We start from the raw sequence: 23,727 nt of genomic DNA on the forward strand, positions 1-23,727 counted from the left end.
TCACTAGCCAAAAACCTCAAAAATTAGCAGATATTCATATTACGGCTTTATTACAATTAATTTAATCAAAAGTGTTTGAGGTTTTTTTCTTGATTAGGCTAATTTTTAATGGTAAATACCTAAATACCATCGTGAATTTGACATACCATAAGTAACAAAACACACCTTATCACTTTAAATTAAACGTCAAACCATCAATCACAGATTCAGTCACGTATACTGACAAAATCACAAAAATCAAATTCATCATTGTGCAAACTGGGTGCACTTAGTATTGTCTTGATATATAACAAATTAATATAAGAATGTCGGGAAACGTTGAACTTTTTACCACTCGAATGAGGAAAGCAACACGAAAGATCCACTCTGTTAGCGATGCCTTGGTCAACGCTAAGTTCGCAATTTGTAAGTACCTTCAACTTCAAAATTTAAAAAACAAAGAGACTTCTAGAATATCCAAATTGGTTCTTTATAGCTTTAAGACTTCGATTGTATAATATTCCTTACTCTTTGTTTGATAAAATTTTAATACAAAATGGTTTAATGTTCTATGAATGTATGTTTTTTGTTTCCAGCTCTGCGGGATGAGGCAGTTTGGGGCGGAGGGCTGTTTGTGTTTTACCACATCTTTGCTTTCCTAGAAGATGCCAAGGAAAGGCTGAACATGCCTGATTATAACAAGCTCTTTGTGCACAAAACTCTTTACAGGTAATATTTTATTTTCCTATTGATATTCATTTTATCTAGTTCTTATTTTAGACTACCTTCAAAATTTAAAAGAGTTACTTCCGAAATTAAAATACTGAATAATTTCATACCACTACAATACATTTTGGATTTTTTTTCCAAAATCAAGCATTGATTTTGCCATTCACTGACCCTGAATCTAAGTAAGTAAGTAAAATTTGCATTATAAAATATTCTATATCATGCGTGTCTTCTGAAACTGTCGACCAGCTGTTCTCAAACTTTTTTGGTGATGGAACCCTTTTGGATAGCGAAATTAAAATTTTTCGTTCGAGACTGTGGACCAGATGTACCTAAAGAAACGCTGTTTTTTTTTATTATTACAATTATTCTCGCAGAGCTCCAACAGAGCCTTTGCGGAACCCTAGGGGTCCACAGAGCACACTTTGAGAATGAATGAATGCTGTAGCTATATAGCATAGATTTTTTTTATCATTAGAATCATTAAGTGGTATTACCAGTTGCTCAAGGGTCATTCCATAAGAAAAGCTACCAAAGGGTTGAAAAATGAAAACTGGTTTAAGAAGTCAAAACTAACCTATTTCCATAGAAAACATACCGAACCTTCATGTCACAAAAAAAAACCGAAAAAAAATGTTTTTTTATGGTAGCTCCTGTACAAAAAAATATTTTTAGTTATTTTTTGCATTTAATCCTGTGATGTGGGGTGTCGTTGGATAGATCTTTCAAAATGAATAGGTGTCACCATCAACAAGTTTTTGATTAAGTGAATATTTTCGGAAATATTCGCATCGAAAGAAAAATAATTATGATATCTTCGAGAAACAATTTTTATTGTTAAGATAATGTATTTTAAAATAATTCAGCATTTATTACTTATATTTTTAATCGAATTTATTAAAAAGACAATAATTTCAATAAAATGAGCCATAATTTCGTATAAATCTGTCTTAATTTCGTACTCGTAACACCCGAAACGAACCATGAGTAACACCCGAAACAGGTAATTTATTTTATTAAAATTAAATAAGAAGTGATCCTAAGTGTTACTTCAGTGTTTCAGTAGGCTATACTAACTATTATTACTTTTTTTTTTTTTTTTTTTTTTTTTTTTTTTTTTTTTTTTTTTTTTTTTTTTTTTTTTTTTTTTTTTTTTTTTAAAAACTATTATTACTTGACATAAATAAAACTGGAGCTTACTTGATAAAATTCGCTTAATTATGCATTTTGGTACTGATGGTCAGAAGGTATAGGCCAATTCGCGTAACGCCCGAAACAGCTACTTTTTAGTGATTCTCTCGTTATTTCTCTTATACTTTAATAATGTGCGTGCAGGAAAGGAAAATATTATCAAAGTAGTAGATGAATCAATAGTTATAACCTCCTAGTTCCTGTTACAATATCGAATAAAACCTTATTTTATGAGTTCAAGTGTAACACCCGAAACGGTGGAATGACCCTCAACGAAGGTACATGTTTTTAGTTCATAAAATATCCAATAATAAATAAAAGAAAGAAATAAATAAAAGAAATAAATAAAAGAAATAAATAAATAAAAATAAATAAATAATAAGACTTTGTTTTCCTCTCTATTGACAAAATCTCAATAATTTTTGTTATTCCTCTGTTTCTCATAAATATAACTTTGTTAACTAGAAAAGCTGCATTTGAAGCAGATCTAGCGCACTACCTCGGTGAAGACTGGCAATCCACACCTCACTCGACAGCACTGGAGAGCTATCTGGAGCACCTGCAAGAACTGGAGAAGGAGAACCCGCAGTTGCTGATGGCGTACGTGTACCACCTGTATCTGGGGCTGCTGAGCGGCGGACAGATACTGGCTAAGAAGCGGAAGATGTTCGGAGACAGTAAGTTTTTTAACTATGACGGATGGAATAGAGAGTATATGAATTGAGGGCGACCCGCTGTGTGTAAGCAGAGTGACGCAAGATCCTTTAAAATTCATACTGATTGTAGTTTAAATTTAAATATAAAATTTTTGTTAAATGTCTTTCAATTTGCCATCAATTAATCAATTATGTATAACAATATTTATTTTCATTATTCCTTAGCCGGCCATGGTTAAAAGCAGCCAAAAATAACATTAACAAGTCTGAAGATAAATCAAGCATCCTTTGATATTTATTTTGCTTCATAGCACTCTGAAGTATATAAAAACCTGAAGTATATAATAATATTAACTTTCCAGAAACCAACTCCGAAGTCTACACAGACCAAGTGACCGACTTCACCGACATCGACATTCCCAAGCTGAAGAACGAGTTCCGCGCCGCCATGAACGAGATCGCCGCCACGATGACCCCGGAGGAACAGCAGGCTTTCCTGGACGAAAGCAGCCAAGTTTTCCTCATGAATAACCTGATTGTCAACTCTGTTGCTGGCCAGAATCAGGTTCTCCGAGTCATGCTGTTTAAGGCTTCCGCTGTGTTTTTAGTGATTTTTGGTGCGGTGCTAGCTTATAAAATGCATAAGTAAGGATTATTTATAGTTGTAATGTAATGGATAGAATGTATGATTATTTTTATAGATTAGAATGTGATATTATTATGTAGATTTCTTATTTGAAGACTGATTGTTTAATGAGTAAATTGAATAACGTTTAGTAGATGTTTTATTATATTATATTACTCATTTTAATTCTTCTTTCTTTGGCAGTCGCTTTCGTAAAAACTAGTGCCTACGCCAAGTCATGGACTAATCCCATGACTTGGCGTCAAGCGGACCCCAGGCTCATCCGAAGAGCCGTAGCAAAAAATGTGGCGGGGAAGAAGAAAAAGGATATTACTAATTATAATAATTAACCCTTATTTTAAAGTATTTCAAGTCTATATTCATCATACTCGTAATAATCATTATGTTTGTTACAAGAATATTACAGCTAAGCGGCGTACCTTTTATATGCGTGTGGCGGTCAAAAACCGTGGGTTAAAACCACAGTTGTGCTGTATAGCAGAAAAAATATGTTCTTGGAACATGCAATAAGATTACTAAGAATTCGGTCAAGATCCTTAAATATCATACACAAACAAGAGGTTAAATATCGAGTTTATTCTGTTTGTATTTAGGTAGAAAATAAGTGTATGAACACCACCTATCTGTCAATCACAAACTATGTAATTCACCTGTACACTGTACCTTTGTACTGTACTGTACAGCATGACTGTACTCTTGTTTGCAGTGGCGGATTTGCATTCTTTGCCGTCCTAGGCCCCAGGCCCTGCCGCCCCTTTCAAGGCACCCATAATATTGAATACATTTTGAGTTATTTCTTGTTACCATCAGCGAATTTTTTGTCATATTTTGCCGCCCTAGGCCCGGGCCTACTGTCCCTTAGTTTGCAAGATAAATTTGGACATAACCTCTTAGTACATCTATGTATGTATTATAAAAGGTATTGCAAAAGTTTTGTGCGGTACACTAAAAACGACAGCATTGAATTAACAAAAATAATTTAATATATTGTTGTTACAAGCTACATTACACTGAAGTACAAAATATCGAAATATGTACACAAAGTACCGTATGGTCTTATATTAACTACGATCGTCGATCTTATATACTAAAGTTGTCATCTGAGCGCGGGCAGCGATTGGTCCAAAGAGAGGTCGATCAGTTCGTCGAAGTCATCTTGGTTCCAGAACGAGAGACCCTGAAAACAAATATATTAGTGATTTTAGGCGCGGCTGCTTAAAATATGTATTCTGTATTAACTGTTGCTAATTATCGAATTGGCTAGGGTTTTATACTATTAAAGCTGTAGGGTAATGACCCTACAGCTTTAATAGTATAAAACCAGTATAATGATACTGTCCTGGAAAGTAAGATAGCCTGAGGAAAATCTAGGGCCCTATTCTCGACCAGATCTAATAGCAATAACGCACTGATTATTTATAGATTTTTTTTTATACTATAGAGAAAAAGCCGCACGTGTATTGGTACTATTGGTGCCGCGACCAGGATACCTGTAAGAGTTCCATGCGCTATTTATTAGGCTATCAGCCGTTAACGTCGTACATTTTAAGTATAGGGTCTAATATAAAAGGCTCCGGTTTCCCGTTTAAACTGTCCGCAGCGTCCGACGGACAAAGGCCTTTTCGACGAACATTGTGAAAACGCTCTCACGGACAACGTTTCGCACGGCAGCTCGGCAGCGGCTGCATATCGCTCTAGCTATATGAGAGTTGACATTGAAAGAGCTTTAAACATAAAATCAACATTCATGGCTCTTCGTTCGTAAAACTGATGACTTGTACTGCGGTCGGGTGTTGTTCATGTTTCCGTCACGTACCAGTTCGTTAGCGTGGCAGGGGCGGCAGTGCAGCGCGGCGGCGCGGCACTCGCAGCGCGGCGCGCGCGCGCACGGCGCCGCCGCCAGCGCGGCGCGCGCGCCCAGCACCGTGGCCAGGCGCCGAGCAAGACCGCGGTCGCCCTGCAGCTTCTTGCCCGAAAATATTGTGCCTGGGACAATTCAATCAATTTACAAATTACCTACCTATGTAGTACATCCGTGCGGAAACTAAGATCATCAATGTAGCTCAAGGAATTTCAAAGTTATGCTTACGTAACCTGGAAATATTATGTAATGCTTAGGGCGCTTCTACCTAAAAGTCGACTAAGTAAGTCTGCCATGCAAATCTGAATCCACTATTTTGCCCTTCGTAACGTGTTGCATAACAGCCGTAGTAGTCAATGAAAATAGTTATTTGTTTTACAAGGAGGCAAAGTTGTTGTTGTTTGAGGCAGTCACACGCGTCAAGTTCCAGGGCTCTATGCGGAAGGCAGAAGATCGGCCAGGTTGGAGAGCAATCCAAGGAAACGCAACTTATGGAGGTCACGACCCTCAGTCATGAGGTTACGACGAAGAAGAGAAGAGAAGGAAAGTTGTTGTTTAATCGCTCGTGCTAATATTGATATCCGAGCAAGCGAAAGATTGTACACGAGCGTAGCGAGTGGTTCGAAAAATGGAATCTTGAGCGTTGCGAGGTTTTCAAAGCACGAGGGTTAAACAAAATTTGCCCCCGAGTGAAACACAAAATTTTTCACCACACCAACCCGAAGCAAATATGAAATGAAAATATTAAACAAAATCAAACCAAATCAAGTCCAAATGAATGTTATTAAATATTTATCATCCAAAATTATCATTTAAAAGCCAATTCTACCAGCAAACATAAGAAAACAACTCAAAATTTGCATTTGATTACTTTGCCTCACATGTGAATAAAATGCAACTTTGCTATCAGTTTTTGAAGTGCAAAGTAAGCCTTTCCGAGCTGGTGTGGTGAAAACTTGTTTACCTAATTAAATTTGGATTTTACAAAGCAAAAATACGGTAAACATTTCAATGAGTTTTTTTTATTGACTGTTACGACTGTTATGCACGGTGAGATAGTAAGTTGACGTCGATAGGTACAGTCAAGGACTTTAATTGTTGGGCCATTTAGGATTCAAACTAACTTCATAAAGTCCGTGACTGTACCTACTAAAGAAACGTACCATTAGTCTCCATAGCGAGCGACGTGCATAGCCCCAGCTTATCTTTAGGTAGTTTAACTTGCTTGCGCAGCGCGGCGTCGCCTACAAGCTCCTCATAGTCCTTGTTAGTGTACGCTACAGCGTTGTCCACACCTGTAGAACAAGTAGATTATATTACATATTAAGAAACAGACTGTAAACTTACAGTATGGTAAAATTTGCCTTTGCCCACCAAAGACGTCAACTGACGCACGCAACTACAACCCAATGTCAACCTTAGTGCATTCCTACAAGGTTCATAATGACGCGCCGCCGCCGCACATGATAGGCACGTTTAAAGGATATTAATTAACGCGATACAAGAGTAAGGTAAGGTCTAACAGAAAACACAACGAATTTTACGATATGGCAAAAGCACACAATATTCCAAGCTGATCCACATACAATAGTATTTCATATCTACAATCGTAATATCATAGTGAGCTTTTCAGTCGAGTACCGTGTTTAGGCCACGAAACTTGCTGAGTAGCCTAAGTAAGGTACTTATGTAAAACGGAAATCAGTTAATTTTCGGCGAAGAAATTAGACGTACCATACAAATTCTTAGCAGCTCGTTTCTTGTAGAGCATGAAATCGTCGTCCATCAGGATGTGAAGGGTTACCGAGTTCTCCATCAGGTTGTGGTGAATGGTCGAGTAGTCCAGCTGCAAATTAATACAAAATAAATAGCAAACAATTAAACTTCAAATAATCCTATTTCATGAGCACGTGAGTGAACCAAGATGGTTGACGTAACTCAACTTTTAGAAACGATAGACGTTAGATTTGATACAGATGTAGTGCATAATTATTTTCCTTCGTATTTTCACGGAAACGCACGAACGTATCTTGCTATTTCAGTCAGTCTCGGTACAAAAAGTAGGTACTGAGGTTGACTGAAGTAGCATGACAAATGCGAACGTTTCTGAAAAAATACGATGGAGAACAATTATACCTACACTACATCTGTACTTTATTTACCACCCCCTTTAACCATATCTCTTCTCTCCTAACTTTTCCGAGAATGTCGCTTACGAAATGCTTTTGCTTTGTATGGCAGCTACCTTAATCAAATGCGTCAAGCTCGAGGATATGCCGCCAATTTGCAAGCATAGTCATGAAATATTACCAGACCAAATGTCGCTTTCTCGGCAGTTTTATTTTAAGAATGGCATTTCGTTTTAAGCGATATTTTATAATGTGTGTGATAGAAAGAGATGAATGACATACCCGCATGGCAAGCAGGTCGCAGCGTGAGCAGGGCAGCATGATGATGGTGCGTTCCACTCCCACTCGGAATGGTAATGTGGTCGCGAAGCTTAGAGCAGAGAATACGTCCGGACGGAGTGTTCTGTTGCTCTTCATGAGGTCCACTTTTTCTGTTGATCAAAACAAATGATAGTGAGGATAACGAGAAGTTAAGTTAAAAAATACCTTTAAATTTTGAAGAAAAACATGTAACAGAGAAACTTATAATTTGAAACTGCGTGCCCTTTCAAATCTAAAGAAGCAATGTACACAAACACAGCAAAAGTCATCACTTTTACTCTTTTCCATTGTAAATTAGTCTATACTACAAAGCAGTGGCGGCGTGTCCATAAAAGCCGATTCCCACCGGCTTGCTTGTTTTTGGACATTTGAGCAGAGTTGTAAAGGAAATATGTAAGCCAAATTAGCCCGCGGCTTGTTTGACGCGCTTCATAGGCCGGATATGTTTGACGCGCCGCCACTGCTACAAAGTAACAATATCGCAGTCAAAGAGGTGTTTTGCACGGAGTCATATATGCTCATTCTAAACAAATATTTTGAAATACGATCAGGAAGACACTGTTGAAGTCCTTAGGAGTCGTGAGCAAGTTGTATGTACAATCAGCAGCAGAAGTTGCTAAGCGGGCGAGGTGTTCAAATTTTGAACCTCAAAATACCTTGACACGCTCTTATTCTCTTAAGGGACCTACAGATTACCAGTTCGTCGGATGATATCAGCCTGTCAGATTTTCGGAGCTGTCACCTTTGCGTTTAACTGACAGGCCGATATCGTCCCGCGAACTGGTAATCTGTGGGCCCCTTTAACAATAAAGTCGCGTCAAGATCATTTTGAACACCTGGCCCGCTTAGCAACTTCTGCTGCTGACTATATGTATGAGTCATCATTGGCCTGTAACATCTTTATTTATTTATTTATTTATTTAATCTTTATTGCACAAAAGAAAAATCTTATAGTACAAAAGGCGGACTTAATGCCATAAGGCATTCTCTACCAGTCAACCTTAAGGCTAAGCAGAGAGATTGTGAGCGGTGCTATAATTACAACAGCAAAACGAACAATAAATTACGTATAACATATTAATTACCTATACAAATATACTGTACACATATACTATAATATATATATATACATATATATATATATATATATATATATATGTTCAACTTTCGTTTGAATATCGATTTTAGGTGACATCTCTATTAGCCTTTAACTTCCGGTAGGGTTAGTTACATACAACACTAGCCGTTTCCGGCAGCCATTAACCTTCTTATCGGCCAACTAGAAGTACGTTGCTCCGAATTAAAATTGTGAAAGAATTATTGTAAAGCCAACTTTCGGTCAGATTCTGTGCTTTCGGACTAATTTAGAGAAGTGCCAATTACATTGTGCGCGTGGATGAGTGGCAGGCCTTACAGAGAGGTATTCCAGGTTAAGGTAACGGTAAGCCGAGCTCGCACGTCCAACACCTTGGAATCCTCAGGGAGCGAGCCTGAACCTGCGCGAACCTTCACCATCATCAACGTAAAGGTATGTGATTGTGCACTGTTCTAAGTTGTTATTTCTCGTGAATTCGATATACTTAAATATTTAATAGCAAAAGAAAGTTTTCGTCTTAATGTAAAAATCATACAGTCCACTTCAAATTATTTTCGATTCATTTCGCGTTTAAACATTGTTCCTTCGGCCGGATTAATTGAAAAGTTACCTATTTTTACATTAAATTATCATATTTGTCGTGTCGTAATATGTGACGTTCCACGGGAAAAGGTACCTTATGAGGGTTTCTAGTTTCGGAGATATGAAATGTTTTGTAAAGAGGTGAAAAAATGGTCAATTTTTTTTTATTGTGTGATCTGAAACCTTAATGCGTAACGTTTGTTTACCTGTTTTTATTTTTGTTATAAGTTAGTTATAAGCCTAGTAATGTCGTCTCAGAGTTTAGTCGAAAAGGTACCTTATGGAAAAAAGATTGGAAATTCCCAAAAAAAACTAGTCAATACGGGAAAAGAAGTTTGGTAGAGAACTGTATTAGCATTCTGCAAAACTAATTTGATAATTTCAGTTCTGGTTGGGGCGCCTAAACAAATATTATAACCGTACATCGACCGACATTACAAATCCAAGTAGCCTGCTATTATACCAAAGTTACTCTCGTCAAGTCTTTCTTAACTAGTATAATCTTCATTTAGTTTGGTCGCATGCAATAAATCAGCCATTGGTTTGCTGAAAAATGCCAATACCCGACGCATTACCTTATGGAATATCTGAGGTCATTGAACCTCAATGCCGCTTGTCTTCAATGGCAACTAAAATATATTATTGATAAGAAATAGACGATTTATACCATCTTTACCCCAAAATATTATTAGTTTATCCTAACTGTTCCATCATCATCATGCCTCATCATGTAACTTAACCACAAGGTACCTTTTCATTACATACAAATTATTGGTCTTTTTTAAGATTATTATGACGAAGAACTAATTAAATTTGTGTCAGTTTAATGTAAATTAATATTTTCTATTCATAAAAGATAAACTTCAATGTGATTGATGTTTTGTAGTGATGTATTATTAGATTTATTTCCATAAGGTACCTTTTCGTAAATGTATGGAGCAAATAATGTAATTGTTATGTAAGTTTAAAGTGGCATAAGGGGTTAAATATAGTATTTATTTGGGGTTTTAGGATTTATTTCATTTGAATGACAGAATTTCTTTCATATGTGCTCAGAAAAACTGATTGTGTGTTACATTAAAAGTAAAAATATTCAATTTTCTGATTTTATATGAAAAAGTCAGAAAATACATTTTCACCTCTAAATCGGTATTGTTTTTTGCTTAAACTGTCTCTCAGTGTCGTTTTCTAATAGATACAATTTAAATCTTGAGAGCTCATTGCAATCAATCGTGAAAATGAAATAAAACTTTATTTTCAAGAGATTGGTTAGTATACACATAAATCAGTCGATATCAAAGGTTTCTATTTGCATTACAGAACAAGTCGCAACATTTTTTAAATCTCAGATATATAAGGTATTATTATTTGTAGTCAACTATGTAACTTACTTCAGGAACATAGTTTTTTAGGCGGCTAAACTTAAAACTTCTCTATCGTAAAGTTGCTCATTTCACAACATTATTTTCAAAAAATCATATCTCTGTAACTATAGTTCGTTTTTTTTAGCATTAGAAAGAACTTCGCAGAAGTAAGCTTGTGGTTCCAAATCCGGCACTTTTAGCGGTAATAATTTGAAGTAAATTATATGTACTAATCGTGCTACATTAGATAATTCAATAATTATTAACAATTAAAGAGCCTGATAAAAACTGTACGCTTACTTCTGTGGAGTTCTTTCTAATGCTAAAAAAAACGAACTATACGCAACTTAGAAGGTTGATCTTTTGTGTTATCGATAGCTTATTTATTGTAAATTACTGGGGTATGCATAACTCCATACCCGCCATAAGGTACCTTTGCCCGTGGGACGTCACATATTTTCGTAATAAACTTGTGGGTAAACTTTTATTTTCTCAGTTCGGTTAATGGCTGACAGGAAGTGTGGTTATAGTAGTAGAAATTAGTAGATTTTAGTTGGCAACATTGTAACAGATCATTCCGCTCATTCCATTCGGTCATATCGTAGTCTATGTTTCGTGCTGTGGCAACAATTCGGTTAACTGTCACTGTCACTTGTGTCAACTGTCAACATTCGCGACAATAATATTGTTTTTGCTTTTCGTAGTTTTCGTTCGTTGTTTTTCGATAAAAACAGTGGTTATTGCGTGAAAAATGGTTTCGGAAAGTGATACAAACGATAGAGATGTTGACATGAACATGGTCGAGCGGGGTTACGCGGTCATGCGGTTAGAACTGCTCCATGATTCTGTGAATTTGGAAGGTTATGTTGAAGGAGATTTAACTCCTATAATTAAAGATTTTCATCGCGCTCAAAAGGCAATTATGCTTAAAACGAAAGACATGGATGCGGAGTTTTCGGTTACTGTCGATTTCGAACAAAAGGTAAAGTCAGTTTTAACTAGGTTACGGAAACTGGTTCCTGCCATAAAATCATGTAATGAAAGTGATCAGAAACTATTCAAAAGTGAAAACAATTCGGCCAAGTTACCTAAAATTGTTATTAAACCGTTTGATGGTCAATTACATAACTGGTTGTCGTTTAAAGAATTGTTTGATTCATTAATTCATAAACGAAACATTTCGAATATTGAAAAGCTGCATTACCTTTTGACATCGTGTCAAGGTAAGGCATTCGATTTAATTAAGAACTACCCAATTTCGGATGAAAGTTACACTGACGCTTACAATGCGCTGAATGATTTTTATGACAGGAAACGACAAATAGCTTTCGGTTACTATGAGAAAATGTTACATTGTGATCAGGTCAAATCAAAATCTGCAGTTGAATTAGAAAAAGTAAATCGTATATTTAAAGAAACGTTGCAAGTATTAGACAGATTTGGTTTACCAGACAAAAACTTTATGCTCTTTCATTTATTATGGGGAAAATTAGATAAGTCAACACGGGAGGCTTTTTTACTTGAGTTTAACTCAAATGAGATCCCTCGTTTTGAGATTTTGCAAGAATTTGTTGATAAACAGATCCGTGCCTTAGAGGTGGCGGACGCTAGGGCATTGCCAAGTGGTAATAAAAGTAAAAATAAATCCTCACTTCTTGTGCCCTCAGCACCTGTTTTAACTTGTCCGGTGTGTGCGGTTGCTGGCCATGAGCTGGAAAAATGTCCCAGGTTTTTAGAATTAAAGCCAAATGACAGATTTTCCAAGGTGAAAGAGAATAAACTTTGTATTGTGTGCCTGAAGCCATCCCATAGTATGAAGCATTGTAAGTCAACTGCTCGCTGTGATAAATGTAGTAATCGTCACAACTCGTTGCTTCACTTTGAAAAGGTTGATGAAAGTGGTCAAGGGTCAAAGTCCACTTCACCGTTGACAACATTATCGGTGTATACTAATGACACTCCAGTAGTTTTCTCTACTGCCGTTGCTCGCATGAGGGATTGCACGGGACAGTTGGTGCCTGTTCGGATTCTTTTTGATTGTGCTTCGGCATGTAACTTTATAACCAAGCGCTGTGCAGACCGCCTTGGGTTATCGATAGGTAAGTGTAACCGATCTGTCAATGGAATTGAAAGCATATCAACAGCCCCACGTGGGTCTGTTGTTTGTGAATTATTCCCTTCAAAAGGAAATAATAAGTTTTCGTTCGAAGCCTTCGTGCTATCAAATATTTGTTCCGATATGCCATATGATCACCTGGATACCTTGGCATGGACTCATCTAAAGGATCTGGACCTAGCTGATCCTCAATATTACCAACCAGGACCCATTGATATTTTGATCAATGTGGGTCTGATGGTCTCATCCCTTCTACCTGGATTAGTGAAGGGTGAGGAGGGTCAACCGGCTGGGGTCAACTCTGTCTTTGGTTGGCTAGTGATGGGCGACTGTGGTATTGATATGGAGCATTCTCGTTGTCGTTCTCGCAATAATCCTTCTGAAATAAGCAAGGATTGTTATCTCGTTTCGTCGCTCTCTGTAAGGGAGAATAGGGACCAGTTTTGGGACATAAAAAATGTCGTAAGTCCTAATACTGTATCACCTAAAAATAATTTATCGTGTCGATTTGATGACAGCTCTTTGAGAAATTCCAAGGAGTGTCTTCTGGTTTCGTCGGTGTCTTTGGACAACAGTATCAAGAAGTTTTGGGAAATAGAAAATGTCGTTCGCCCAAACTCTGTTACTTTGGCAAAAGATGACTTGTCGTGTGAAAACCTTATGGGTGCGAAATATTGTCGGAGTCCTGAAGGAAGAATGGTGGTCCCATTAACTTTCGATAGCCTTCAGGATCGCCCCCGGTTTTCTAATTCTCGGGAAATCGCACTTAAGCGACTTCTACATTTGGAAAAGAAGTTTAATATTAACTCTGATTTTCGGACAGCGTATGTCAACTTTATGAATGACTATTTGGATAGTGGTCATATGGAGGAGGTCAGGGCCCCTTCGTCGTGTGAAGGCCCCTTTTATTACATACCCCACCACGGAATTTTACGCCCCGATTCGGTTTCTACCCCGTTGAGGACGGTGTACGACGGAAGTGCCAAGGATAGCCGCGGAAAGTCCCTGAATGACACTCTTTTGCCAGGCCCAAAGTTGCAAAAGAATATTTTCGATTTATTAATTCGGTTTCGATGGCACGTTGTCGTGTTCACTGGGGACATTAAACAGATGTACCGCCAGTTTCTGGTCGATAAGCAAGATTGCGATTACCAACGCATATTGTGGCGGCCATCTCCCTCGGAGCCTGTTAAGGACTTTCGCTTGCTTACAGTCACTTACGGTGTGTCATGCGCGCCCTACCAAGCACTGTGGTGTATTTCGAAGCTGGCGCAGGAGTTTAACGATACCGCTCCTCTGGGTGCTGCAGTTCTCAACAGGGATACTTATGTCGATGACATCGTGTCAGGCGCAGATTCGGTAGAAAATGCGATACTCATTCGTGACGAGCTAGTAAAAATCTTGTCTTCTGCTCGTTTGCATTTAAGGAAATGGACGTCCAACGATCAGGGTTTCCTTGCAGATTTGTCGGATTCCGATTTATACTCGGAACATTTTCGAAATTTCGAGGACGTTCATGACGTATCCCTAAAGATTCTAGGGTTGCTGTGGCAACCTAAATCTGACACATTTTCGTTTAAAACTTCTAACGTAGATTGTCGTTGCACTAAACGGTCGATTCTTTCAGAGATCGCTCGGATCTTTGATCCTTTAGGATTCCTTTCGCCAGTGGTCTTCCTTGCGAAATATTTGATGCAGCTCTTGTGGGCTTCCGGGCTCCACTGGGATGAGGATGTTCCAGCACCTATCGCTGAGGAGTGGCTCAAATTAAAATCTCAGTTGTCGTGTTTGAGTTCACTCTCCATCCCTCGTCGAATGGTTATGTCCCATGACATTCAAATTCATGGCTTTTGTGACGCCTCGGAGCGAGGATATTGCGCAATAGTTTTTTGTCGCATGGTTACTGATGACGAAGAAATTATTGTTCGTCTCTGTTGCGCAAAAAGTAAAGTCTCCCCCCTCCGTCGGCTGTCCATTCCTCGATTGGAGCTGTTGGCGTCAGTGTTGTTGGCGGATCTCGTAGCGTCAGTTCGTCATGCGTTGAAGGACTTCCATTATGACGCTAAAACATATGCCTGGTCAGACTCAACCGTGGTCTTGACATGGATTCGATCATGTCCGTCTCGTTGGAAAACATTCGTTGCTAACAGGACTGCAGTGATTCAAGAGCAAATTGCTCCTGATTGTTGGCACCATGTCTCCACTGGTGATCCAGCGGATCACGGATCCCGTGGATTACTTCCCGCTGATTTAGTGCAGTGTAAGTCATGGTGGGCGGGACCTGCATGGTTGTTGCGTCCTGAAAAGGATTGGCCAAGGAACCTCACCCAAAGTTACGGATCCGCATTCGAAGAGGAAAAGGTTTTGACACTGTTTAGTGCCATAAATTCAGATTTTGTCGATCAACTTTTGTTGAAATATTCATCATTTCGTCGTATCGTTAATATATTAGCATACTGTTTTCGTTATCTTCATAATTTGAAGAATCCTGCAGCGAGAACCTCGACACAGACCTTGTCGACGTGTGAAACCAATTCGGTGATACGATTTCTCGTAAGGCATGTCCAGGAGCATGTCTTTTCGACTGAAATTCGTCTCATCAAAAAGGGTTCAACTAACTCACTTCACAAGCCTCTTCGGAAATTGAACCCGTTCATTGACGAAGAGGGTTTGTTGAGGGTGGGCGGACGGTTAACCCATAACCACACGCTCGACTATGAAAGGAAACACCCCATGTTGTTGCCTCGTGAACATCGGCTCACGGCGTTGGTGATCGAGGAATATCACCGCAGGTTTTCCCATCCGGGTTTACAAACCCTGCACAACCTCATTGCTCAGGATTTCTGGATTCTTTCGCCCAAGCGCGCAATTCATTCTGTTGTCTCGTCATGCCTCAGATGCTTTCGGGTGCGCCCGCAAATGGCCCCACCGCCTCTCATGGGAGACCTACCGTCATTTCGTATAAGCCAGTTGAAACCCTTTTCGTCTACCGCAGTAGATTATGCTGGACCTTTCACTATTTCGTTAGGTAGGGCAAGAGGCAGCAAATCGTACAAGGCATATATTTGTGTTTTCGTGTGTACTGCCACTAAGGCAGTTCATTTTGAACTCGTCTCTGAGCTCACATCAGAGGCCTACTTGGCAGCTCTGCGCCGGTTTATCTCGCGACGCGGTCGCTGCTCAAGAATTATATCGGACCAAGGCAGAAATTTTGTAGGTGCCTGCAACCTGCTTAAGGATTTAATGGCTGAAGCTTCCCAAAGGGAACAAATAGAATTTGTGTTCAACCCGCCTGGTAGTCCACATTTTTCTGGCTTAGCCGAAGCTGGAGTAAAATCGGTGAAAATTCATCTGTCGCGTGTAATAGGCTTACAACGTCTGACATATGAGGAATTTTACACGGTATTGACTCAACTTGAATCTATGCTGAACTCGAGGCCTCTGTCCCCAGTCAGTTCGGACCCTAATGACCTATCGGTGTTGACCCCTGGTCACTTCCTCACATTGGAGCCCCTCACGATATTGCCAGAAAGCAATCTGACTGATGTTAAAATAGGTCCGCTCCAAAGGTGGAAATTACTCCAAAAAATCCATCAGGATTTTTGGCGTAAGTGGCACTTAGAATACTTACACACCTTACAACAACGCCATAAATGGTTTAATAAACAACCTGACATAAAAGTCGGGGATCTTGTCGTCATTGCTAACGAGCAATGTAGTCCACTCAATTGGGCCTTAGGCCGCATCGTACAACTGCATCCCGGTAACGACGGGATTTGTCGTGTCGCCACCATCCGCACAGCCACTGGACAGTATAAACGCCCAGTCGTGAAGCTGTGCCCTTTACCAATTTTGAACTAATCACCTAAACTAGTATCACCACTTAGCATAGTATGTTAGTTTTAAGTATTTTGTCGGATTCTAATGTTATTTACAGCGTAAATATTGCATATTTAGGTGAGCGGAATGTTCAACTTTCGTTTGAATATCGATTTTAGGTGACATCTCTATTAGCCTTTAACTTCCGGTAGGGTTAGTTACATACAACTAGGGATGTAACGATACCGATACCGATACGATATATCGGCCGATATAATCGGCAGACCGATATATCGGCATCGCCGATTTAAATTCAGCCGATATTACAGTTTGAAAAGCGCGCGAGACGAATGACGCTGCTAATAATTTGAATACACTTTGTTTCCATAACAAATAACCCTCCTTTTGCGTTGCCGTAATCGGGTAAAAACTACCTAAAGTGAACTATAATTACTGATTTGGATTTACTTTTGCATTGATTGCTTGGTGGTTACCTAAATAAATGTTTTCTTTGATTTTGATTTGGCATTTTTCTGGGTTATTCCCACTAGTTATCACCAAGTTTTTACCAGTGGTAACTACTGGGAATTTTTTTCCCACCTTTTACCACTGGTAACTACTGGGAATAAAAATTCCCAGTAGTTACCACCAACTCAGGTTAGTGGTAACTACTGGGAAATTTTATTCCCAGTAGTTACCACCAAAACTTTGTTAGTGTTAAATACTAATAAAAACAGTAGGTATGAATAGTATAAATAGAGTTATTATGAATTACCTAATAAAATCACTTGAAAAATCATCTAAATGGATTATTAAAATTATCCTTTAGTACATATATCATAGTTTTTGTACAAGTACCGGTTAAACTGTTTCAATATTTTTGGTCACTTTTAAGGGAGTTTACTAAAACACTAATCGACTTATAATTATTTATTAAATTACTCTATATATTTATACTACACTATTTATAGTGTTTTTATTAGTATTTAACTCTAGCAAAATTTTGGTGGTAAGTACTGGGAATTTTTATTCCCAGTAGTTACCACTAAACCGAGTTGGTGGTAACTACTGGGAATTTTTATTCCCAGTAGTTACCAGTGGTAAAAGGTGGGAAAAAAATTCCCAGTAGTTACCACTGGTAACAACTTGGTGGTAACTAGTGGGAATAACCCATTTTTCTTTATTAGTTTTACAGTTTTTCACACTTCACAAAATCGAGTGTCTATTAATACATATGTATGTTTTATGCATAATAAGTATATAATTCCTTACTTGTTATATCTATTAGCTAACTACTGTGCCATTGATATCGGTATCTGTATCGGTATCGCCGATTACTTACTTCAAAAATCGGTATCGGTATCGTATCGGTAAAATCATGTATCGTTACATCCCTACATACAACACTAGCCGTTTCCGGCAGCCATTAACCTTCTTATCGGCCAACTAGAAGTACGTTGCTCCGAATTAAAATTGTGAAAGAATTATTGTAAAGCCAACTTTCGGTCAGATTCTGTGCTTTCGGACTAATTTAGAGAAGTGCCAATTACATTGTGCGCGTGGATGAGTGGCAGGCCTTACAGAGAGGTATTCCAGGTTAAGGTAACGGTAAGCCGAGCTCGCACGTCCAACACCTTGGAATCCTCAGGGAGCGAGCCTGAACCTGCGCGAACCTTCACCATCATCAACGTAAAGGTATGTGATTGTGCACTGTTCTAAGTTGTTATTTCTCGTGAATTCGATATACTTAAATATTTAATAGCAAAAGAAAGTTTTCGTCTTAATGTAAAAATCATACAGTCCACTTCAAATTATTTTCGATTCATTTCGCGTTTAAACAATATAAATATATAAATAAATAACGACGAAACATATTATGAAACTAATAATACACTAAGATTTTTTCATTCTGCTAGCAAAGAAAGCACGTACGGATTTTTTGAAAGCGAACTTATTAGGCGCATTTTTTATGTTAAAAGGAAGTCCGTTCCAAAGACGCGCTACCTGCACAGTGAACGAATTCGACATGAACCCGGTTCGGTGAGGAGGGATGGACAGAGACATATTGCCAGAAGAGCGAAGTTGGCGGACGCGAGAAACGCCGTAGTATTGAAAGAAGGATTTGAGGTATTCCGGAGAGAGTGGATCATTAAGCACAGAAAAAAGAGTGGAAAGCAAGCGAATGTTGCGACGTTGTCGGATGGGAAGCCAGCCAAGCTGAGAGCGAAAAGAAGAAACGTGATCATATTTGCGGAGGCAGAAAATGAAGCGAATGCAGTTATTAAGCAGGCGATCCAATTTATCAAGAAGCTCTTCGTTTAAGTCCGGATAACAGACATCACCATAGTCAATAATGGGTAGTAAAAGGGCGTTAACTAATGCAACTTTAGTTTTGACCGGTAAGAAGTGTTTCAGTCTGTTCAGATAATGAAGGGAGCCCATGACCTTACGACTGATTTCAGTAACCTGTGCTCTCCAACTCAAGGTGTTATCGAAAAGAACGCCCAAGTCTTTAACGCTCTGACTAAATGTTATTGGGGAGCCGTTAAAGCTTACAGGTGCAAGTGCATCCAAGTCTAGTTTTTCAAGCTGCTTGGAACTACCTATAACAATAGCCTGGCACTTTGACGGATTTACAAACAGGCCGAACCTCTCAGACCACTTCTGGATTCACAATAAGATGATGGTTTAAACAGCGTCCATATTAAGAGTGCGGCACTTCCGCAAATGACTATTAAGTCCAATGCGAGAGCGGCAGCCGCGACCGCAGCTGGCAGGAGAATGAGGAGAATACCGTGCCCGGTGACGAAGGTGGGAGAGCGGCGCGCTGGTGTCTCAGTTCTCGCCTAGTGCAAAGAAGGCTAAACACGCTTCATCGTTCAACTACCCCTTCACCCAGGGTTTTCCTCCAGTGGTCGCGATCTTCAGCCTCCCTTTCCCAGTTGGTGGGAACGATCCGAAAGGACAACATGACTCGCTTTGCGCTATCCTTAAAACGAAGCATTGGTCGCCCAACCGGTCATTTAGCGTGTTATGTACAAAAAAATACAAATAATTTATTATCATGAAAGTTGTATACATGTGCAGTAAAATATCTATCAGACTCCAAACTAGGCTGAGCCTGTATCTTGGAAGACTGCGAGAGCGACTGACAACTATATTACTATAATACAAGCTATAGAATACAAAGTCACTAAACTAAACTAAAAGGACTAATATAATATAATAGCATGCTATTCAATTTTGAGTGTGGGCGTGGGAAGTGTGTGTGTGTGTGTGCCAGAAGATGAGCTATGTGGTTAGGTTAAGCCTTCGTTGTCAGTTTTTCCGTCTCAGCATAAGATAAAGTGTTCAACCAATTTGTTTGAGTAGTGTGAGTAGATGTGGTACAAACGAGATAATTACCAATGTTGAAGGCGTCAAAGTGTCGCACGATGTCGTAGTTGCTGGCGAAGAGCTGGTTACCGACGTAGAGCGCGCGCGCACGTCTGTACACGCCGCGTCCTCCGTACGCCACCACCGCATATCTAGAAACACATTATTATTAAATGATTTTGTACTCAAAGGAGCCGTCTGCCGACTATTTTAGGGGCCACACAGACTTGAGGAAATTCCTGCGCTAAACCGCTCAGAATGTGTAGACGTGCCTCGCTCGATGCATCGCGACCTACGCAATCTACGCATGGCACATCTCGTCTTCATGGACCGAATTGCTTCGTTCGGCAATTTCCTCGGGAAATTATTTGCTATGTGTGGACTCCCCTATTGGGTATCGCACCTCCTCTTAGTACAAATAGTGACAGTGCCATTATGATTAGTGTAGTGTGTACTATGTCCGCTCTCACATTCACATACACACTCTCTCTCTCTCTCAAGTGTTACGTTACGTTACGGCAGAAGTCACCGTGTGTCTTAAGTTATATAAAACAATAAAGAATATAAGACACAGACGATTTAGATAGAGCCTTGAGTGGGTAGACTGGTATCGTTTCCATCAGTCGTAATTTATTATCTTATATGGGGCATTATCTATGAAAAGGGACCTTATTGTCGATGGCGCTTACGCCGCACAGCGTCGCGCGGCATTGTATTTATATCGGAGCACCGTTAATAATGGCGTTAGCGCCATCGACAATAAGGTCCCTTTTCATAGATAACGTCACATATTCTCTCAATTACTTATACACGATGATAGAATGTAAAATACCTAAATCAATTTGCGCGACACCTATTTTACTATCGATAAATTAGTTATACTGGAACGTATTTCGTTCATATCCATAAGAACGATTGCAGTTAAATTAGTAGGTACATATATGTCACACGTCGGCAGCGGTACACAAAATGATTGTGGTTTTCTTAAGTAAGTAAAATGGTGTGTTAGTAAAATAACTTCCTACGTCTATCGACATTGGGAACTTTGCAAAAATATTAACGTTAACTACGTCCTAATAGATCTTAATATGATGAAATACAAGAAGTCGCGAAATAGAAAAAGTGCATAAGATCTTGGTATTTTAGTGTGTAGAAATTGTATCTAGACACGCGGCAGCGTGTCAAGCCAAGTTCAAAAGAAAAAAAATCATTTATACCAAAAACTAAATTTTAGAAAAGTAACATAAAAAAACATAGGAGCAATAATATAGCGTGTACGTAAAAACTAGACAAGTCAACCAAAATTAAACTGAACTTTAATTACATCCCAAGCAAACTAGAACTTGGCAGCCATATAGTACTCAATTCTTTTTCCGGCGAAGTCAACAACGAATATTCTTAATATTGAACTTGGCTCTCATTTCACATTTATGTAATGGATAAGTATTTCTATAAGCGCCACTTGCACCATCCCACTAACCCGAGGTTAACCGGTTAAACCGATAACAATGTATCAAATTGCACTGGTAACCATGGCAAATCCAGGTTTAACCTGGTTGAATTGCAAGTTGGTGGTTGGTTGGTTGCTGGTTGGTTGCTAAGACGTGCAATACTGATCTGATCTCTGATAGGGTAAATCGTCAATTACTGGCTACCGGCTAATAACTGGCCATCCTAAACTAAAAATTAATTATATTCAATTATTCACATATATACAGAATTCATTTTAGTATAAGGGTTCAATAACTGGCCACCCTTCAATAACTAGCCACCTTACACTAAAATTAATTCTGTTTATAGGTAAATATAATTTATTTTTAGTTTAAGGTGGCCAGATATTGATGAATTACCCAAATATTCAGGTAGATACTGCGCCATAATATTTTTTTTTAATATTTCCAGTGGCTCTATTGGCGCTCGGCCCCACCGACGGCAGACCGAAGGGTAAATGCACCTGCAACTGGTTCACGTGCAACCAGCCGGTATGCGCTAGCAACCACGAGACCTTCGAGTGCATGTGTAAGCTGAACTGCCGGAACTCGGAGCATCAGGGTCAGCTGTTTAAACTGTACGACGGGGAGTGCTATGCCGACATTGCGCTGGTTTAGAGTAAAATGGACCGAAGGTCACCAGAGTGTGAAAATTCTATATACAGACCCTTAATTTTGCTTAACTTAACTACGCCTCACTGCATTTTGTAATAAAAAATATTTGTTTAAATTTGAACTTTAATAGCTGTCAATAGAGTTGAATACATATCCGCCATGATCGATAGGTAAATGCACCTGTAACTGGTTCACGTGCAACCAGCCGGTGTGCGCCAGCAACCACGAGACCTTCGAGTGCATGTGTAAGCTGAACTGCCGGAACTCGGAGCATCAGGGTCAGCTGTATAAACTGTACGACGGGGAGTGCTATGCCGACATTGCGCTGGTTTAGAGTAAAATGCCCCGAAGGTCACCAAAGTGTGGAAATTCTATATACAGACCCTTAATTTTGCTTAACTTAACTACGCCTCACTGCATTTGTAATAAAAAATATTTGTTTAAATTTGAACTTTAATAGCTGTCAATAGAGTTGAATATCATATCCGCCATATACTGCCAGCGGACTGTAGTTTCAGCCCTTGTTGCTTTGTTGTATTCAATTCGGTGCAAATTAAGTTAGCATAGACGGACCCTAACAAAAACCAAATCAGAGCACCCTCCTATCCACGTGGTACTGTCTGTTTTACCCCTAGCGTGTTTTTAGCAAAGTCGGAGTTACGGAGACAGTTAGTCAGTTAATCAATCTCACCTGTTGTCGAAGAGTCCGGCAGACTGCAGTTTCAGCTGGAAAGACCACGTGGTCTTGTCTGTCCAACCCCTTGAGTGTTTTAACAAAGTCGAAGTGAGTACTAAACGTTCTTTGGTTTATGATGATGATTCGTCACTATTCTATACTAAATCGTACCTGTTATCGAAGAGTCAGGCAGACTGCAGTTTCAGCTCGTAAGTCCACGTGGTCTAATCTGTCTTACCCCGTGAGTGTTTTAACAAAGTCGAAGTGAGTACTAAACGTTCTTTGGTTTATGATGATGATTCACTATCCTATTCTATACTAAATCGTACCTGTTATCGAAGAGTCCGGCAGACTGCAGTTTCAGCTCAAAAGCCTCCACAAACAGGTCCATGTTCTTCTTCTTCCTGAGGTTCTTGTTGCAGGCGTGCGACTCGAGTAAGAACACCACGTCGGTGGAGTTGGGCACGTGCTTCAGTGTGTAGAACGAGCCCTCTTCCACCACCTCGCCTTGAGGGGCTGTGCATCTAGAAATAATGTTTTGTTAATATCCTAGCCTAGCCTGGTCCCACTATACAAAATTTTCCTATTTTTTACAAGCTTTTATTTAGTTTCACCTGATCGTTGTCTGTCTGTCTGTGTGTGTGTGTGTGTAATCAAATCTTGCAAGTTAAATTTGATCCACTTCCCGGTTTCCGATTGAGCTGAAATTTTGCATGCATATATAAATCGCATGACAATGCAATATTATGGTACCATCGAGCTGATCTGATGATGGAGACAGGAGTCGGCCATAGGAACTCTGTGATGAAACAACGCAACCTAATTGTGTTAGGGGTTTTTAGAATTGTCTCGGCGAGTATTAGTTGTCTGTCGTAAGAAAAGTACAGTCAGCGATAAAAGCTTGTATCAAAAATGAAATTTTTGCCAAAAACTTATTTAATTTGAACCTTGCCGTGTAGTAAATTGGGCTAAATATCGTTTATTCAAGAAAGCGATGGTATTTAGTATTTAGTACACTATATTTGGTATATGAAAGGTTCGACTTAGATTGTAACGGAATGTACAGCCGCCACCAGATATAT

The 23,727-nt window shown here is 39.1% G+C and overlaps 3 protein-coding genes across 3 annotated transcripts in view; 2 read left to right on the forward strand and 1 right to left on the reverse strand.

The window, feature by feature from the left end:
• Positions 1-219: 219 nt before the first annotated feature.
• LOC134679015 (heme oxygenase 1) lies at positions 220-3,336 on the forward strand. The gene is made up of 4 exons (XM_063537819.1): positions 220-405; positions 576-708; positions 2,365-2,576; positions 2,918-3,336. The coding sequence occupies exons 1-4, from the start codon at positions 306-308 to the stop codon at positions 3,202-3,204; spliced, it is 732 nt and encodes a 243-aa protein (XP_063393889.1). The 5' UTR covers positions 220-305; the 3' UTR covers positions 3,205-3,336.
• Positions 3,337-4,161: 825 nt separating this feature from the next.
• LOC134679271 (uncharacterized) overlaps positions 4,162-23,727 on the reverse strand; it is an 87,271-nt gene continuing 67,705 nt past the window's right edge. The window contains exons 64-70 of the mRNA XM_063538169.1: positions 22,975-23,169; positions 19,895-20,016; positions 7,474-7,622; positions 6,797-6,908; positions 6,226-6,357; positions 5,018-5,187; positions 4,162-4,378 (exon numbers count right to left, since the gene is read on the reverse strand). Of these exons, the coding sequence (XP_063394239.1) occupies positions 4,298-4,378; positions 5,018-5,187; positions 6,226-6,357; positions 6,797-6,908; positions 7,474-7,622; positions 19,895-20,016; positions 22,975-23,169 (961 nt within the window). The 3' untranslated portion in view covers positions 4,162-4,297. The remainder of the gene's footprint in view (positions 4,379-5,017; positions 5,188-6,225; positions 6,358-6,796; positions 6,909-7,473; positions 7,623-19,894; positions 20,017-22,974; positions 23,170-23,727) is intronic.
• LOC134679263 (Kazal peptide Pr13a-like) lies at positions 20,750-22,090 on the forward strand. Its single transcript, XM_063538158.1, has 2 exons — positions 20,750-20,852; positions 21,767-22,090. The coding sequence occupies exons 1-2, from the start codon at positions 20,834-20,836 to the stop codon at positions 21,970-21,972; spliced, it is 225 nt and encodes a 74-aa protein (XP_063394228.1). The 5' UTR covers positions 20,750-20,833; the 3' UTR covers positions 21,973-22,090.

The sequence above is a fragment of the Cydia fagiglandana genome, chromosome 2, assembly GCF_963556715.1.
Source record: "Cydia fagiglandana chromosome 2, ilCydFagi1.1, whole genome shotgun sequence".
In the NCBI taxonomy this organism is placed as follows: Eukaryota; Metazoa; Arthropoda; class Insecta; order Lepidoptera; family Tortricidae; genus Cydia; species Cydia fagiglandana.